Here is a 20066-nt window from a genome sequence, read left to right as displayed (position 1 = left end):
TTCCTGGGAAAATACTGTACAATACTGTAGGACACAGTAAAAGAATATTTGCATACAGTAAATTTAATGTCATAGATGTTTATGGAATATAAATGTATGTCTGACAGATTTTGAATAATTGAATGAATCATTTTGCTTGTGATGGCTCAAACGATGAAATAGTGTTGTGCATGTAGTTGATGACAATTGTACTGACTCTTTTGCACATGTGCCAAAACACGTGAAAATTTGCATGAATGAATGAGAAATTTAAATCTGCTGTGAACAACAAACTAATTGTTCAGAGATTTGAACTCGTTGTTTTGAAAAAAATTATAATTCTCATTCAAGAATTGAGCCAAAGCGAATGAGTGAGTGAAATAAGACATTAGAGATAAATCAGACTCACTACAACATTAAAATGCCACAGATGTTGATGAACAATTTAATAATATATATATATATATATATACTGTATATATATATATACTGTATATAAAGAATAAAACATTCTGAAAGGGTCCATTCTGCGTGATGAGTACTTATATTGTAATGAAACTAATTCTGTATTTTTACTAAATGTTTACATGCAGGACTTTTACATGCCACACAGTATTTTTGCTCTTCTTTTAGATAAGTAAAGGATCTGAGAACTTCTCTGCCGCTGCCCATCTGTGACACAAATCTAGTCAGAGTAAGTGCTACAGTTATTTGCAACAATGTTTTGACCTGTGCCCGTAACTTCTTACTGTTCCTACTGGTGGAAACACAACATCTACCGCTGATTTAGGAGCAGTGTGGGTTAATCGGAGTCTCCCGAGGGACTCGACATCACAGGGCTGCGCATAAACATTTTAGAGATTGACCTTTCACCTATCAGGCACTAAAAAAAAAAAGTCTGGTGGGGTGACGTGTCTAAAACCATTACAGATCACATGCAATTTCCTTCAGACGTTCAGACAGGTAAATTGTGTGCATACGTGACACAGGCTCTTTCAGAAAGTCACATTGTCGGTCTGCGTGAACCAAAAAGCTTCTCAAAGTAACACAGGTAAACGTCTGCTCTGATTTTACGACGACTACATATCTATCATGAAATGCACATGAAATACGCCGGCATACACACACACATACACACACACACACACACGGCCTGTCTGAGAGCCAGTCTCCGGCTGACAACATCAGTGCAACCTGATCCGGCTTAATAAAGGCCCTTACCTGCATTTACTGCTCCGTTAAAACGCCCTCTTGTTGTTCTACCAATTCACCGCACTATAATTGCACCGAGGCTGCATATGGTCCTCATCTAAGATAAAAAGCCAACAGGCTGCGAGTGTACAACGCAGGGGAGAAGTGTGTGTGTGTGTGTGTGTGTGTGCGCCTGTTCTATATACTTGACTGTTGTGTGTATGTATGTAAGCATTTTAGGGCAAATTGGACTCAACATAACTCAGGGGATAGTTAGGAAAACTGCATGATGTCACCGTTATTACACTGTAAACGCAGTTGATTTGGCTTTGAGGATTTGTGCATGCGGCAGCCTCAAGACATGTGCGCCGAGGCTGGTTCGCAGATCCCACCTCCACATCCAGGCTTTGAACTTTTTTACTGAGAATCAAAGTGAAGTATTAACACATCAGGCCAAATTAGTCCGCTAATTACTGTGTGTGTTTTATTACTTTTCCAGGAATATTTGGGACAATTTTAGAAATTTAAAAAAAGGGCTGGTACAGAGTAACTAAAAGTGCTAAATTAAACATCCTCCAATGTTTTTTAAAGGATAGAAGGTAACTGATATCCTCGGCTTTTACACCTCAAAACTTATACCAATGCAGCCTCACAGCAGTTCATGAAAAGTCTCGAAATTTAATTTATTTAATTTGTGTACATAGACATGAATTTCCCTTTTTTTCGTGACTTTCAACAACAACTTGTTTGTTTTTCATGCGTTTTCCTACAAATGTTCAGCAACACGTGATGCACGTGTACATTTTTTGCTCCAGTCTTTTCAAAATAAAACTACTTAGTTAGGTTTAGGAAAAGATTGCGGTTTAGGTTCAAATATAACCAGAAGTGGTGTAACTTAAGTATGGAAGTTACATGACAAAAACTACTTAGTTAGGTTTAGGAAAAGATCGCAGGTCGGATTAAAATAACTCCAGAAGTGCCGTAACTTAAGTACGGAATTTACGTGACAAAGAAATCTGACTTCTGGTTTCACACGGGACACAAAGGCCGGTGTCCTGGGCGAAAGTCCAGCATTTTTCCCTACTTTTTATACTTCTTTGTTCAACATTACGTGGATTACAAATAACTGATTTTGTGCAAACTATCACGAAAAAAAATTTGTCTATGCACACGAATCGATACATTCAATTTCGTGACTACTTGACGAACTGCTGTGCATCTGGGCTGCTTATACAGATAGGGCTCTTTATGTTTTCTAAATGATGAACTTATGACTTTGGCAAGAAACTAAATAAACAGCTCAATAAGTGGATTAAGACTGACAGGAGATTGGCTTGTGGACAACCTCACAGTGCTTCCTGCGTGCTAATGCCAGTGCTTTTGCCTGCTCTGCCCAGTCAGGTTTATGAAAGTCAGACGGATTAGAGCCCAGCTGGGGCTCAGTAAACCAACACTCGGCCCTCGGACTCACACCACCATACATGACTTCCCAAACAAATCTCGACGTCCACCCCGCCCTCCTTTATTCTGGGCTCCTCCGTCGTTCTCCCCTCGCTGTTTTTCCTCTTCACCGGCATCGCTAACTCACACAAGACTCTCCAAACACAACACACACACACACGCTCTGCTCCAAATTAAAATACCAAGGCTTATTGAGCAATACTCTTCTAATGGTTTCATCCACCGATGGTTTTATCTTTGCGCCTATAAACACACATGCAGCCGCTCGGCTCCAACCGAAAGGAGCTGCTCTCCTCTCTTCTTACGTAAGCTGGCAGAAAATCTCCTAAATCCCTCTCTTTTGCCGTTGTTGTGTTGCGTCTCGGCTGGTGCTCCCTCTCCAAGAGCATCTGAGACCAGGGCAATTAGAACCTGAGCGGGGCCTTTGGGCATCAGACCATTTAGCATAGAGGCTAATAAGGCTGGCTATCGAAAAAACCCAGACCTATTGGCACAGCAGCGCGGCTCGGTATTGACGGTGATTTGACGGCACTGAATCGTATCAAAGAGCTTCAAGATGTTTGATTCTCCCAGCGAGAGCTCGAATTTGGATAGTTTTTCTGGAGTGAGGAATTCTATCTCCTAGGACTCGCAGCACTCATCTGCTCCCGTAACATAAAAAAAAAGTCCAATGGTTTGAGGCCAAAAATGGCTCTTCGTTAGGTAGAGAGGGATCTTTAGAAGAGACCGCTATAGAATCAGGATATAGCCTTCATCTGTCATGTAAGAAACTTGGACATTAAAGGGGACATAGCATGCACATTTTCAGGTTCATACTTGTATTTTGGGTTTCTACTAGAACATGTGTACATGCTTTAATGTTCAAAAAACACATTCTGAATATATCTGTATTCAGCCTCTGTCTGAAACGCTCCGTTTTATCGCCCATCTCTTTAAGACCCCCTCCTGAAAAAGCCCAGTCTGCTCTGATTGGCTCGAGAGAAAAATATGGTGCACCTTTGCAAACAACCCGTTCTCACTCCCAACTCGTCAAATACCGCCGTATGGTAAGTTGCCCTCGGCATCGGAAACCGACGCACAGAGGCAACCTTTAGCAACAGTATGTGACAAACCGGGCTTTCAACTAACTAATTTAAATCCACCCGTGGAGCAAGTGGAGTAGTATTAATAGCGTGAGAGTCCGCTAAGGGCTGGCGGGAGGGGAGGTGGATGGGTCAAACAATCACAGGACTTTCAACCAAGACGTGTCCCGTGTGAAACTAAAAGTAACGTTGACTTATTTTATTGCGTCAGTCTTTAGTTACGTGACTCATCGGTATCGTCAATCCCGTGAAGTTAATGTCAATCACGACTGTTTTCTAACCCTAACTAAGTGGTTGTGTTGCATAAAAACCTAACTTCCTGTGAAAACGAAAGTTTATTTTGAAAGGACACTATGCATGAAACAAGCGTATATTGACACGCCGTCCCTGGTCCGTCCAAAAGAAAACGCAAAACGGGTACCACGTGCATCAGTCTCCGATGCTGATGGGGCACTGACCAATCGGCGGTACCTGAAGAGTTGGGAGTGAGAATGTGTTGTTGCAAAGGTAGTTCTCAAGCTGTGGACGGTATATTCTAATCCGTCCACATTTGACATAGGAAGGGGAGCCAAATCTGAATGGCTTGTTACATCACACGTTCTCTGATCCAGACAGCCCACAAAAAACTGACTGGGTTATCTTATTTCACAGTTTTTGGGTTGGTAGCCACTCCAGATATCCAAATGGATGTGCACAAGCACTGAAAAAGTGAGTTTTTCATGATATGTCCCCTTTAATATAAAATATATAAAGAGAAAAAATCCTTTAGATGCAGACTCAAATGTGTAACGCCAAAATTGGTGTGCATACGGTCAACTATTTTCTGAAATCTGACTTTTAAATTTTAAATATAAAGACAAAGTCTGTGCCTTTACAACCAGAATGTCCTCACTGAAGCTTTACTTCAGTGAGTATCACTATTTCTAACACTTTGACAGGTGCATAAGTAACACAAATGTGTCAGGTGACCAGAGGGAAACGGTCAGAAGAAGATCCAGAGACAATGTGTGTGCAAGAGACAATGAGAGGAAAGGTCATAGAGAGAGAAGGAGAGGGAGAGAAGGAGTGAACAAGTCAGAAGAAAAGCAAGAAAGAGAGAAAGAAAGAAAGAGAGTAATGGAAGGTTGCTGCTAATTCTTCCATATCTAAGCCTCTTTGCAGAAACTCCCTTTGTCTTCCAAGTCCCAGTCATTAGAGCCTAATCCTATCAACCAGGGGCTAATCTGAGGGCAGAGGGTTCAGCCCCCTCAGCTCCACAGGCCAACACACACACACACACACACACACACACACACACACACTAACTAACAGGTACACACATAAATGTAAAAGACACGTAAACACACAGAAACGCTCTGAGATTTACACATTCATGCACTTGCACGTCTGCACATGCAAAAGTATAGATGTTTGAACATGCATGAAAACACACTTGCAGACAAAAGCGTACAAAAATAATGACGTCCATCTATATCAAACTAATTAAATCTGAACTATTATACACAAAATCAATAATTTCCCTCCAAAAAGTGCACTTCCAGCCCAAACTTTTAAGGCTTTGAGATGATCTGCTCTATGCCGGTGTGTGTGTGTGTGTGTGTGTGTGTGCGTGTGTGTGCGTGTGTGTGCGTGTGTGTGTGTGTGTGTGTGTGTTTGTGTGTGATGGGAGGTGGGGGGCATCAGTTTCCCACACATTCCTGCAGAGCCTCTCCTCCTGCCATCATCATTCTCCTCTTTATTTCAGCGCTGACTATGCCCAAGATTAGTTATTGATCAGCGAGGATATAAATTATTCTAAAGTGAAAGCCCAACAACACAGTCATTATAGATCGACTATTGACCAGCTCCGATATATCATTCCATTTCCACTGCACTGCACCCCTGCCACCGGCCGGAGAAATGCTCAAATAATGAGATGGGGGATTTTTATGACTCGGGCACACTCTGCTTGACCTTTTCGGGGGGAAGGTAGATGGATGATATCAGCACCGGGTTCTCAAATGCGATGCCATTTGGAGAGTTTGGCCATGAATGACCTGGTAAATTAAGACAGAGACAGATGGGAGATGGAGATAAATAGTCAGGATGAGAGGTTGCCTGAAGTTACTTCTCGGTTTAAAGTAAAGCATCAAATATGACAGCCCAGTCGCACGGCAGTTTGTGAAATAGTCACGAAATTGAATGTATTGATTTGTGTACATGGACGCAAATTATAAATTTTTTCGTGATGGTCAGCACAAAATCAATTCGTACATAATCCATGTAATTGTGAACCGGGATGTATAAACAGCGGCAAATGCCACGTAGGGAGGAGGTCAGAGTGGACGGGTGGGTGAAAAAGCGCATGACTTTCGCCCAGGTGACCGCTGTTTGTATCTTCTATGAAACCACAAATCAAAGTTGATTTATTTGTCACATAACTTCCGTACCAAAGTTACGACACTTCCAAACCACGATCTTTTCCAAGTAGTTTTGTTGCCTAAACCTAACCAAGTCGATCTTTTCCTAATCCTAACCAAGTAGTTTTATTTTGAAAAGACTGGAGCCGAAATAGACACGAGTCATGTGTTGTTAAAAGTCGTGCTGAGCGTCACAAAAAAAGGGAAATTCGCGTCTATGTATACAAATCAAATAGATTCAATTTTGTGACTATTTCACCAACTGTCATGACTGCCGTTTACATTGAAGTCAATAGAGACTACATGGTGTACAAACGACACGTCAAAAGCAAGAACGATGTTCTTATTGCATGCGATTACCGTATCACTCATACACCATTTGGTGCGACCGGGCTGGACTACAATAACGCCACTTGACTTCCTCCTCTGCTCCCAATGCATGAGAACAATAATTACTACGGCCGCTAGCGGGCTCCATCACTTGAACGTCAACATATATTGTTCACTTGATGCTGTTTTTCATGGAAGGACGGTCATTATGATGTTCGGTGTCTGTGAGGCGTCTCTTCGCCTCCCTGTTGCTTCGAGGATCACTAACAGTTTTGTTTTGTTGGAGCTGTGAGCAGGCGGAGAGATGGGGTTGCTACAAATGGGGTGTTTTATCCACGGAGGTGTCAGAGAGTTTAGCAAAGTGTAAAATACTTAAAGCATCAGGGCAACACAATCCCCTGCTGGTCACAGTATAAATCACCATATATTCTTATTGGCCTAAGCCCTTGTTATGAGTAAATACATCCACAGGCAAGGGAGGCTGGCAAGGTTCACGGGAGATTCATCCAGCAATGGCGGAGGGAAAATCACTGCATATGTGTGTGTGTGTGTGTGTGTGTGTGTGTGTGTGTGTGTGTGTGTGTGTGTGTGTGTGTGTGTGTGTGTGTGTGTGTGGACCACATACCGCTTAGGGAGGCTAAGGAGAGGATAAGGAGATCAGCAGAGGGGGAATATCACGCCTCTTAAGCATGTATACACTTTCTAACTTTTACTTTTTCACCCAAAACCTAAATAAATCCCCACTCATCACTCGCCTCACCGCTCTGTATTTTTCCTGGAGATAATCAAACCTCCCTTATTTACAGACTTTGGCACGGCCACAATACCCCCAGCCTGATAAATATCAAAGAAAACAGAAATCTATTTAACGACTGCGTCTTATTTCCAATCACTGATGCTTGTTTACAGCATTTCCTCGCTCACTGTGTTGGAAAAGCTCGCCGTATATTAACCAAAACCACACAACATCGAGTCATTTTCCATCCCCGGCCCAAATTATTTATTGCTTTCAGTTCCTTGTCTATTTAATGGATGAATTGGGTTAACGGACAGAAGAGGGGGGAGAAGAGGGGAGGGAGAGGGGAGGGAGAGAGAAAAACAGTTTCATATTTCTGTAAGCCTCAAACTTTTGGCAAACAGAAGAAAAGCGAACTTGGCCCTAATTCCATCTCACGCTGGCGTTTGTGCATTCTAAGTTCTCGGGGGCTGCTCTGGCGGAGGGCCTGAGCCCGTAAATTGGATATTAGGGGGCGATATAAAGGAGCCTGTGTGTGCTCCCGTCCCGGGGAATTATTGCCTCCAATATCCCTGCGTATGCGTCTAGGGCTTCCGAAGCCAGGCCAGATAGATCCTCATCTCATAAGGGGGCCAAGACTATATCCATCGCTCCTTAACTTTTATGAAGCTCCCAAGCTCTACAATGGGATTTGCCAGGGTGTCTTTTCCCCTTATCCAAGCAGGGGAGGGGGTGTGACAATGCAGATATAGCTGCATTCTTCGGGCTCCAAAGCTCCGACTTTCTATTTGAATACAAGCATTCCAAATTGTAAAGTGGCATTCTTCTTTTTCTCTGTGAAGCCAGCTCCGTGGCGAGATTTCTCATCGGTTTAAGAAATGCTTTTTCTCCCTCTCAATTATCACTCTTTTCTTCCTGACTCTCACTCTGTTCTCTTGTTTATTCTTGCATCTTTTTTTCATGTTGTTTACTCCCCACCTTTCCTTGTACAGCTCTCTCTCTCTGTCTTTCTTCAGTCTTGTTCTCTCCTACGAAGGGCTTCAGTGACTGCCCCTCTCGTCTCCTCCTCCTCCCGCCATGCCCTTGTGCTCCCAGCCCCCACCCCCCTTCCTCCCTTGGGTAATCCTAAAAAGGGGCAACACCATCAGAGGGTGTGAAATTAAATACATTACAGCATTGCGGATTAAAGTGTTTCATAGGCAGTTGCTCATCCACATCAAACTTTAGCTTTTTAAAGCCTAACATTTGATCTAGGTTAGAAACCGAGGCCAGAGGAAGGGATTGGGACACTTGTGGGCCCCAGAGAGCGGAGAGAGCCACACTCACTGGAGGAGAGGATGGTGTGTGTGGAGGCAGACGGAGGGAAAATAGACGGCAGCTCAGAACTTGTTCTGTTGCCGGTGCAGGGAAGAAAAAAAAACTTCTTAATGAAGGAAGTGGCCGTAAGAAGAGGAGTTGGACTAAAAATTTACAGCAGTTACTGGAGGTGCCAGCAAGCAGGAAAATAAAGCACTCGTGTGTTCTGTTTCACAAGGAATATATACGAGGATAGCGTAATCTGGGAATTAAAGTGCCTGCACACAGGGCTGCGTTCAAGCAATGCACGCGCAGGTAATCATTCCTCTTTCAAAAGTAATAAATGTTAATGTGCCATTTCCCAGTTAATGAGAATTACTCACATCATCCATCACATCATCACAATCTGGGCCACACATGGCTGCCATTTTACACTGGACCTCAGATACATGTCTGTGCTCTCCGTCTGGGAGAAGCGTTGTCCTTAAACTTTGGGTGCGTAGAAGCAAAGTCAATAGTAGAGCTGCTCAATGGCCAATCGTACAGTAATACAATAGCAGTAATACTAGGGATGCAAAACCGAACCGTTCAGTGATGTAAAAACCGAACCGTGGACTTGTTGAACCGTTGCAGCACTATTAAATACAGGCCTCCTAGATATTTGATGAGGCGCCAAAGACATATAAAAGAGACAGTTATCTGAACATGGGCCTACTTGACAATTGGAGTTCAAACACATTGGAAAGGATTGCTTTTCTTCTCCCTAATGTGCAAAAATAAACCGTACCGATACCGTAACCCAAAAATCGTGTGCTTGTTGAACCGTTGCACTACTAGTGAAGACCAAGCATATTCAAGAGCAATTGAAATTTATTTTGTTAACATAACGTTTTAAGAACAGCCGCCTTACAGCCTGAATTTGTTGAGCTTATCGGTGCCTTCAAATGAAACTCGTGAGCTCGTGTTTACAACATGGGAAGTCGTGCACACAATATGCTTGGAGTTCAAGTGGTTAAGTCGTGAAGAACACCGCTGATAAGCTACGGCAGTATTAACGTTACTGTTGGCGTCTAGAAGCCACAGAGACTAACAATTAAGTAAGCTAGCAAGTGGGTAGCATAATACAGGAAATGCAAAGACACAGAGAGAAAAGATGAGGTCATCGGGAATATCAACATTTTCCTCAGACATATTATAATATTACGAAGAAAAACAATATACGAAGAAAACTACAAAATATTCACTTACTATGCACTGAAAAATGAAATACAATGGCTTCCGCCATTTCTGACAACGTCAACAAACGCGTCACAATTCGTGAACTCCACTTGCGAGGTCGTGAATACAACATGAGGGGGGCGTTCATATGGACTCTTCTCGTAAACACGGTAAACACATCCCCATTTAAAGGCACCATGTGAATATTGGGACAACCAAAATACAGCAAAATGACAAGTTCTTATTGAGAGTCTGATTGTTTCCCAGCTATACAGCAAGTATACCAAATGAAATAATTAGTGATTTAATTTAAGTTGAAGCAAAAGTGTCTGGTTCCAGCTTCACAAATGTGAGGATTTGTGGCTTTTCTTTGTTTTAATATCATTGTAAATTAAATATCTTTTGGTTGGGAGATTGTCGGTTGCGCAAAACAAGCAAGTTAAAGATGTCGTATGAACGGAGCACGGCTCTCTGGCCTGGGTACCTGACCAGATGGACGTCCGTGAAGCCTTTTCTGGTGATGAGGTCAGATGTGAAGGGAAGTCGGTCCAGCTGGGATCGGTCCTTTTCTCTCTCTCTCTTTCCTTATTCCTCTCCCATTCTAATGAGTCTCCGGGGACGTCGGCTCTCACTTAATCCACTCATCTATTTTGACTTCCTCCGCTTGAGAACAGTAACCTCAGAACTCCGGTAAAGGTCATGTTCTGTCAGCTCTGCTCAATGACATCTATTGATGCAGCTCCCATGTACAAAAAAAAGCCAGAGTTTGGGTTACACGCCATCAATGAATCAGAGGAGAAAAGAGATATTCCACGGAGACAAGACTTCCACATCAAAGGCGTCAAAATAGAGAGAAATTTGTCATGATATAAGCATTAGAGGTAGCGATAAACCGAGGAGAAGAAGGAACAGGTGGAGTGTTAGGATTATATTTTTATAACTTTTTTTATTCATCCTGGTCGGTCCAACTGAGTGCAGGAATCTTTCCTAAAGACAGACACGGCAGAGAAACCAACGGCAGCTGTCTCGAAGACTTAACACAACAACTACTTAAAGATCAGACACAACAGAAACATCTGTTGCTGTCTAGACATAGCAACTTATTAAGAAAGCCTGACAGCGGGACAAGGCTGCAACGCCTACTCTGGGGATGAAAATAGCCATATTTTTATGTGCTTTATTATAGAGGTGCTGGCAGCACTTCCAAACAGTTACAGTATGAAAGGCTTGATTCCAGTAAAAATATAAAGTTCATTTAGTGAATACAGTTCCAATTTAAGAAAGTGTTGTGCCTCATTTTACCAGATCATTCAACGAAAGTGACGCTAACTCTCATCAACACTGATATTTGTTGTTCACTGCCAAAATTTTTTAGTTGAAGAACAATGCCAGATAACTGAGGTTAAGGAGTTTTCTGGATCAGAGAGCAGTGCTATAGACTCGGGCCACGTTCAGACTGACTTTAGCATGAAAAAAATGGAGTCTACACGTTCATTCAGTCCATCAGCGTAGTGAGGCTCCGGCAAAACATCACAGGGATCGTCCGGCAAGGTGCTACGTTGGCTAATCATATACATGCAAGAGCACCTTCCCGGTGGATTACTTGGTAACATAAACACTGTATTTCTACTGTTGCTGCTATGATCACTTTCCAGAGTTTTAAAATTCTATCTGTGAGTATGAAAAATAGTTGTGCAGTTTTTTGGCATCTGAGAAGCTTAAGTCCTAGGGTGCTGGAAGGTGTGGTTCTCCTAGACAGACATACCCAAAATAAATCAAGAATAGCTCCACAACTACCAGGTCTATATGCATGATCTCGGTCTCTATGGACAGGTAAGACTCCATCTCCTAAAATGCATTATTCTATTACTCCAACTGGACCAGATTTCCTGTCTCACCGGTGCCTTAAACAACGCACCCCCACCAATGCAGCCCTATGCATTGTTTTAACGCAGGGCTGCTTTCAGTCTGAATCCCTACTGAAGGGGTCAGCATGCTTCAATCGAAGTGCTTGTCGGATGGCCGAACGCCCTCTGCATCCCTCTCCTCCCACACCTTTCAGAGGTCAGAATTGGGGAAGCTACTTCTAACAATTTTTCTGACAACTTTCCGAAACTAACAATGCAAACTTTTCACCCCACAAGTGTGGCCGTCAACATAGCTATACCCACTTTTGCCTTCCCGATAACTCGACATTTAAATACAGTTTACAGTGTTACATTTTTACAAATGCCATCACAGAAATCCATACTACACCCATATATTCTCAGATATGTTCCCTATTTCTAGTCTTATGTATTCAGCCATTTTAACAGCAACCTTTCTACTGGATGTAAGTGATGGCGCCAGACTTGACTGACAGATCTGGTTAACTGCAAATCCTCAATCAATGATTGAGTCATTTTAAGATTTTTGCGTCTTGTTGATTGTGCTACTGGGGAAAGAATCATATAAGGTTTTGAATTATTGATTGAAGGATTTCAGGTCACAACATTTTTCCTATATCGGGTTTATAATGAATGGAAAAAAATCCCTCATGTGATCTCCAATCTTTCACGGGTTGAGAAACGGAGTAAACATGCACCGAAAATGGAAGCAATCCAACAATATCTCCTACTTATGTAGGCATGAATGACCAAAATGACATGCGCTCAGTTCCCAATGAAGCTAACCTGACGAACGTCTTTACATCTCCACCTCCTAGACGAAAGCTGTTGAGGCCTTTGTGTGCAGGCTGACTGAAACATCTAGGTGGATGCTCCCGTCATCCTACATCCACTGTACGAACAAGCTTTCGCCAGCGACAAGTCAATCATCCTCAACCTTCCTCCGCAGTAAACAAGCAGCGCTGAAAGAGCTGCCACGTGCTAACCAGCCGGCGCGCCAGGACACTCGCTGACAATAACACCGAGGGAAAAACAGATTAATAAAGAGAGAAAGGGGAGTATAATAAAGATAAACACAAACAGAAAAGGAGAGCAGTCGGAGGTGGTTGGAGGGGAGGGTAGGGGGGTTAAAAACGCTGGCTGGCTGTGTCTCTTTGGTGAAATCTAAATGAGAGTGTATAATATGGGCCCTTCATAGGATTGATCCAGAACATTCCCCCCTTCACTGGGCTTTTCTTCCTGCTCAAATTGAGGGATTACCCCAGGAGGAAGTGCTTTGATTAGGCACAATAGGCATCTATCCTCTGTTGATTTGTGGGATTGAGGAGGCAAATCCCTGACAAAAAGCTGATACAGAGAGCGAGGGCCGCTGGATGATGCCTGGCTGAGGGGCGTTGTGGGGGGGGGGAAGGATAGTTCCATAGAGAAAACAGCCAGGGATGGCCTCTTCCAAAAAAATTTTGGCAAACGGTGAAAAAGGATGAATCAAGGTTGGGTCGGAGGTCACATGTGAGAGGAGGGGGGGAGGGATGTCTTGTGAAGTTCACGGCGAAGGAAGATGAGACAGTGAAAAAAAAAAAAATCAAATAGAGATGCAGATTCTTAGACAGCTGCTTCTTGTGAGACTGTTCTCGAACTTTATCCGGAGAGGTTTTACATTAGTTCTGTGTAAATCAAGAGACAACGAAAAGAGTTAAACTGGAGAAACGTCAAGGTTTGACGACTAAATCCAAAAATCACATTGACAGAGAAGATTTCTACATTTCTGCTGCAGACAACTGCCCACTTGTGTCTTCTTCAATGACTTTTACAGCTGTCAAAACTATCAGTAAGCACATTGGAAACTTCAAGGAAGTCTTTTCATTGACGAAAACCCAGATAAACACTTTTGACCTATTTCCTCAACACAAGCCGCATGGCAGTAAATCAAACATATGAAAAGCTAATTGGTTCCCAAAGTAGAATTTAGGGGGGGTGAACCATGAACTGTATATAAGAAGTGGACGTAGTCACCGTGACGTCACCCATTGGTTTGTGGACTGCCGTTTTAAAGACTCGAGTTTGGCAATTTGGCCGTTGCCATCTTGGTATTTGGCCGCTGCCAAGTTGGTCTTTTGCAATCAGAAGTGACACGAGAGGGTGGAGCTAAGTACAACCGCTGAATAAGACATTTTTAGGCAACTAAAAAGGTTATAATTAACTTTGAGGAACTGAAAACACACTGTGAAATGGTTAAAGTTCTAAGACAAAAGCACGGACAACTCCCAGACCGGATCACAAGGTAGCCACACCCTAAAGCATCCCCTGCTTTATGGTCTATTTGACTCTAAATGGGACCATAATTTACTAAATGAACATCATGCTGTATTGAAGAAGACTTGAAACTAGCGATTGAGACCATGAACTCATGTTTACAATGTTTACTGAGGTAATAAATCAAGTGAGAAGTAGGCTCATTTTCTCATCTATACAATCAGACTTCTTTTTGCAACCAGAGGAGTCGCCCCCTGCTGGCTATTAGAAAAAATGCAGGTGTAAGGCACTTCAGCATTGGCTTCACTTCTCACACCCGGAGGTAGCCCACTGGTGTGAACAGGTTTATGTTACCCAAGGGTCATTAAATTCTCTCTACACACAAAATCAAGCACTGTGTGTGTTTTTTAGTGTTGGGTTTAGTGGCAGTGAGGTAAACAAGAGGATCAGCCTCTTTTGCAAAACAGTTACCTCTTGTCCTTCCATTGAAAGCCTCTAATCTGCTCTCTCTTTCACCCCTCTCTCTTTCTCTCTCTCTCTCTGGTTACTGGACGGTCCCTCAGCACGTCAGGCAAGCCCTGTTATCCCAAATGAATCCCGAGCTCCTCTAAACACCGCTGTTATCCAGTTTCCGTGGGGACCTGGAGCTACAAGGCACAGACAAACGTGGGCTGGGTGGGAGTGTTGGGCGGGGGACTTTTGTCGGATTTACACGTATATACGATTTCAGGGTTTAAAAGCAAGTTCCCCCTCCCCAAGGTCAGAGCCCAAGGGCCGTCAGTGTCGGCTCGAGCTGCCAGTGTGACGCCCAAAGGTGCAGCAGGGGCCACACGCAGCACTGAATGAAGGGGCACGGAGCATTGACAAAGTGGGCGTGTTGTACCTGTTAGAGGCTAGAAGTGCAACTCGGGCTACAGTGAGCTGAAAGGGGCACAACTTCAAAGAAGGGGGGAGTGGAGGGAGGGGGGGTTACTCATTTAAATTCTTCAGTCCAGTCCCTGGGATTTGGTTTAATGAGCTGAGAAGCAGGGGTAGACAGCTGACTCCTGACTGTGTGTGCATGCCTGTGTGCGTGCGTGCACACGTTAGAGGAGTTTTCCCACCACTAAGTCCCTATGTGCACGTATGCATGTTAGGTTGCCAGACTACTGTGGCCATGCACTGACACACACACTTTCTCTTTTCTCTGAAGCCTCTCCAGCACTGGAGACTCTGCGCACACACACACACACACACACACTCTCACTGTAAAGGTCCAGGGGTTTGCCAAACTGCAGCAGACTGTGTTTCTACTCAGAAGCCACAGCTCTCTCCCTCTCTCTGCCACTGAAACTGGTCAAAGCTGGCTGTTTTAGTGGCTCCAGAGCTGTTGGCAGCGAATGTTGGCAGCCTTGTATCTCCTTATTTTTTATTTCTCTTCATGCCTGGGTCTGTACTCGAGCGTGTTTTATTCACTCAAACAAGTGGCATCTAAAATATGGAACTGCGAGCCCTCACACAAACCCCGGCTGACTGACACACGTACGTTAATCCCTCCTGTGCATTCAGCCTTGTGACGTGACATCGGGGATACTCGCCGTTCCTCTCCGGGGTTTGACACAGCGTCGGCTGCCGTCGAGCAACGCCTTCTCTTCTCCTGTTGTTCTGTTTTTCCACAGACGTCACCAGCTCGAAAGGAAATGATGCTGTAGGCCCCGTTCTCTCTCTGGCAGGGAACGCAGACCTGGAAAAATAAGTAAGACACAGGAGGGAAGCCTTTGGTTGTGACGGTTGCTGTTTTGGCTGCTCGCTTGTATCAATACATGAAATACGGTTAAAGCTCCAACTTTGCATATTTCTGTACATCTGTGCCGCATACTCACAGCGATATTGAGCACTTACTGCCAATTTAAATATAATTAATTCATGAAAATATATGTATTGAATCTGTCGACTATTGCATAAAGTAGCAAACACAAGTTAAGACTCCATTGTGTAAAGAAAATACTTTAAACTTTAACATACGGAAATCATAATTCTGAATAAACACCGCAATAATCTATGTGGATATTTGGTCTCAAGCCTGTGAAATGTTCAGACTTGTTAGGGAGTGTGACAGAGAAGTCCAGCTCTGGCAAACAGAGCCGAATATGACACTAGTGTTAATCTCCAACCCTGCAGGGGAAGCAGGCACACAGAGGGATCCTATTACATCTTTCATTGGGCCCCAGCGGGCCCCATCCTGAACAGAGGGATTACTGGGGGCTCTCGCAGTCACTTAGCCGTACGCTGCCCCCAACCAAAAAACCCACAATCCACCTCTGACATCATCAAATGGGGACAGGGCGGAGGAATGTGCGTGCGCGTGTGTCGGCGGGAAAGCAACATGACACTGATTTACAAAGGGTAAACAATTAGACGTCACATTTTTGCCTTGGCTCCGCAAATAAACGGGTTTGAGGATCATTACTTGTTAATGAACACTTTTTCATCAGCAGATGACGGTGGAACGCCGCCCAGAAGTGGGCCGATGTAGGCGGAGGGGTGGCGGTGAAGGAAAAAAAAAAAAAAAAAACAGAGCAGGGAGAAAAAGAGTGAAAGAGTAGAATGAGAATGAGGGTGGGGATGCATTTGTATGGGAGTGTGTGCGAGAGAGAAGGAAAGCGAAGAAGAAGAAAGAAAAGAGAGTTAGCTGTTGGCAGTAACAGCTGCTCCGGCCTCAATGCCTGAGTTCCAGATTGAACTTGAGGCTTGTACTGTATGACAGCGTGTATGAGCGCCGCCGTATGCAACGCCGCTCATGTTCTGTCGAGTGCGAGATAGATAGCGCAGATAAAAACGACAGCTCTACAGAGCGGCTCTGTTGTGCACCTGTCCAGCAGAATTCTTTTCTGGCTTCATTCTCCTGGATTCCACTGTGATTACCCGGCAACATGCCGCTCCGCCGTGACATCAGCCTGCAATTTACATCCAAATTAGAATCAGATGAATAAGGAACGGCTCTTTTCTTTTCTTGTCTTCTGGCCATCCCTAGGCCATTCTCTTCCTCTCTTCCTCTAGCCCTCCATCCCCCTCCCCCCCTTTTCTTCCTCTCTGGCCGTATTGGGGCCAAGTTAGCACAAATGAGACATGACTTTCACTGAAAACGGGCTGGATGTCTCTATCGAAACAGCCCTCTGAAGTGGGCGAGTGCCTCAGTTTGGACGGAGTTCCTTGGAAGAGGAGAACTTGTATCTGACTCACATCAGAGTTCCTATGAGACCAGTAAACTCAAGAACAATAACAATGCTGATTAAACACTTCTAAACTGAAAAATAAACTGCTAAAAGGAAAATAATCATTTGAACTAAAGTTGAGGATGTCTCTGCGGTTTTATTTCCTTTTTTAAGCAGGGTTTTTGACCATGTTTCAGTTGGACAACACAACTATCCTAGCCCCCTCTTGTGGCAAAATATTCACAAGTGGTTTAAAAAGCAGATTTTCTTTTCCCCGGTGAGCCTTCTTGAAGCATCGCAGTGCCGTACTAAAATAACTGTAATGATATCTACAACCACAGAACTACCATCCTGTGTGAAAGTAACCGTTGATCAGCACTTATTCTCCTTCTGTTGTTTTTACAAAGTAACGGGAGCAGTGTGATGGTCAGAAAATCAGCAGTTAGTCTGTCAAGAAGTCCCTTCAACATGTAAAATACCAACACTTAAAATCAGCTTGTGGCTGCAGTGGAAAGTGTAATGTGACTTTATAATTATTCAAGTACTTTCCGTGGTTCAAACACTTCACCCACCATCTTGGCACTTCTCAATTTCTACTATTAAAGCTACAATATGCAACAGTTGGGCATCCTTCGCCCCCTTCCTCTGGTCAAAGACCCCAGTAAACATTGGCACTCATGTGCAGTGAAGCAAGAATTGCAATGAAGAAGGCAGCGCACAAAGCAAATGGTACCAACCATGTCTCTTTGTATAAATCTGGTCAACTCCAACAATTTAGCGTTGCAGTCTGATTGTTTCAGTCTACCTTACAACAATGCTGCTAGCATCACCTTAGCAGCCAAATCTTACACACTGCTGACCACCATATTCACTCTCCTTTTAGCTCTGGTTTGGTCTTCACCAACTCATTAGGTCCACACCTTTCACATTTCTTAAAGTAATTTCAACAATAGTTAACAGAAGAATATAGCTTGGAGCAGCTTTAATTGACAAAGTTTAATAAGTCAATAACATGTGGTACCTCTTCACCATGATTATGGATCCCTGACTCTAATGCTATTGAGATATTAGCATTCACAGATAAATCTCCTACTAACGCTGTATTGTGGAGGTCTAAATACATTTCAGAGGCTAAATAAGTACTTTAGCAGACAAAATGTCTAAAAGTTCAACTTCATTTGATGGGATTGGATTACTACTTTTTTCATACCCACAGTCACTACAGTCAGAAAAGCCTGACACTGACAGTTGGCTTTACACTGGCCCTGAAAATACAGACGCCAAAATCCAACCAGCTGTGGCGAAGACATGGCAAGTGATGATGACTTTACTATCCAGCACAAGTACTTAATGTCATAGTCAGCTGTTTTTTATACACAGTACGCAATACAGTATATATGGAAGTTGTCTCTTCAGGTGCAGTATGAATATGCCAGTTGTATACTACACTATACCCCACATGACCCATAATCTAGATCACACACGACTACATGGACCACTATTTGAAGACAGACCACCTTTTGTGGGTGGAAAGGGTGTTGTAGAGCAACAGCAGACTGGTATGGGGCTTTAAACCTCAAGCATCTCTCCACCACCAAGTTGCTGCTACAGCTCCTCTGTGGAAGCAGCGTCACTCAGACTCCACATCAACATGTTTGCTCTCCTGGCAGTGGCCGAGTCTGAGGGGACACACACACTGAGAGCCTGTACGGCTGGTGGGCCAAGAGATCACAGAGACAAACATATGTTCACTACAGCCTGGAACCCCCGAGTATGGAGACTGGCAACCTTTTAACCTCTATACACTCTCACACATATATATGTAATAATAAAACGTATACGTGTGCAAACGGATGGAGAGATCAACATGCATCCACAAACACACTCTTGGATTCTTGTTCATGCTTAAGCACAGTTGCACATGTATGCATACAGAACACACACACACACACAGGGCGCCCAGTCCAGCAAGCAATATTTTGTATTATTCATGAGGGAGAAAATATTCAAATAATTATGAGCTTCTGCTTCAGCCAAACACAGTTTCTGTGGTTCATAGAGAGAGAGAGAGAAATTCTAACTACCAACACACTCCATCCATCACTCCTCTACGTTACACATCAGTTTGACCAGATAAAGTTTTGTTTAAATTACTTTAAATGATGTTGAATTGACAAAAACATTGCATACGTTCTCCAAATCCACGATTCAATTTGACTTTTGATTTTAAGGTCACGGTTAAATTTTCGATTTAAACATACCATTGTTAGACGATGGAGACTTGATTCGTAAGGATCAACAGATTGTTGGTTTTATGCCCTGACAACTGTCATTTACACTTTCAAATTCTTCTTTAAAAAGAGAGGCTATCAAGTGTGATATTTTTTGGAATGTATCACACTAAATAATTAATTTAATGCGTAATAACAACAACTTATTTCACCAATTGGGGAACGAGCTGTTAAACAACAAAAAGAAGATCAATTAGATGGCAGGAGGGTACTTTACAACAACAGCTACAGTTTGTCAGAGTTTACGTGGTGCACCTGAATGCACCATGACATCCCTGTCGCCGCCTGCATGCTTTACTGTACAAAGCGATGTAGACACGCAACCGATTTTGAGTGGACATGTGGGCCACGCAGCCACGGCTGAAATCGCCAAACAGTTTGATGAGCGCCGTTTTATTTGGTTGCTGAAGTCTCTAGATCTTCTGCAGCCTACAAACGGTAGTTTTTCTGTCAACTACACGTTCGTTGTTTACATAACTCACGGGGAAGGCAAAATGTCGCCACACCGCTGACTTCAGGGAAGCAGGATTTGGCCTATTCGGCCATGGTGTCTCAAAAGGTAGCTGCAGACTACCTTTAAGATATGCTGTGTTGTCTCTGAAGTGTTGTTGTTTGCCTTTGGAGGTACGCAAATAGGAGTTAGAATGAAAATCATGACACCCCTAATTTTTACTGTAATAGAATAGAATAGAGTAGAAACTATATTATATGATGTTATTATTAAGACATTTAAGATTGTAAATGTCAAGA

At 43.3% G+C, this 20066-nt stretch overlaps 1 protein-coding gene across 7 annotated transcripts in view; it reads right to left on the bottom strand.

Annotated features, from left to right (window-relative positions):
• Positions 1 to 20066, bottom strand: part of meis1b (Meis homeobox 1 b) — a 235713-nt gene that overhangs the window by 105703 nt on the left and 109944 nt on the right. For 5 of the 7 annotated variants that reach the window (XM_074647112.1, XM_074647111.1, XM_074647109.1 and 2 more), the window contains one exon: positions 15357 to 15554. The exons of 1 other annotated variant lie outside the window; for it this stretch is intronic. In XM_074647112.1, coding sequence (XP_074503213.1) covers positions 15357 to 15554 — 198 coding nt within the window. The remainder of the gene's footprint in view (positions 1 to 15356; positions 15555 to 20066) is intronic. One more of the 7 variants, XM_074647116.1, reaches the window with a different exon arrangement.

Source organism: Sebastes fasciatus, chromosome 9 (genome assembly GCF_043250625.1).
Source record: "Sebastes fasciatus isolate fSebFas1 chromosome 9, fSebFas1.pri, whole genome shotgun sequence".
NCBI classification, from domain to species: Eukaryota; Metazoa; Chordata; class Actinopteri; order Perciformes; family Sebastidae; genus Sebastes; species Sebastes fasciatus.
Note: the sequence above shows the minus strand (reverse complement) of the source record. Positions and strands in the feature narration are given on the sequence as shown.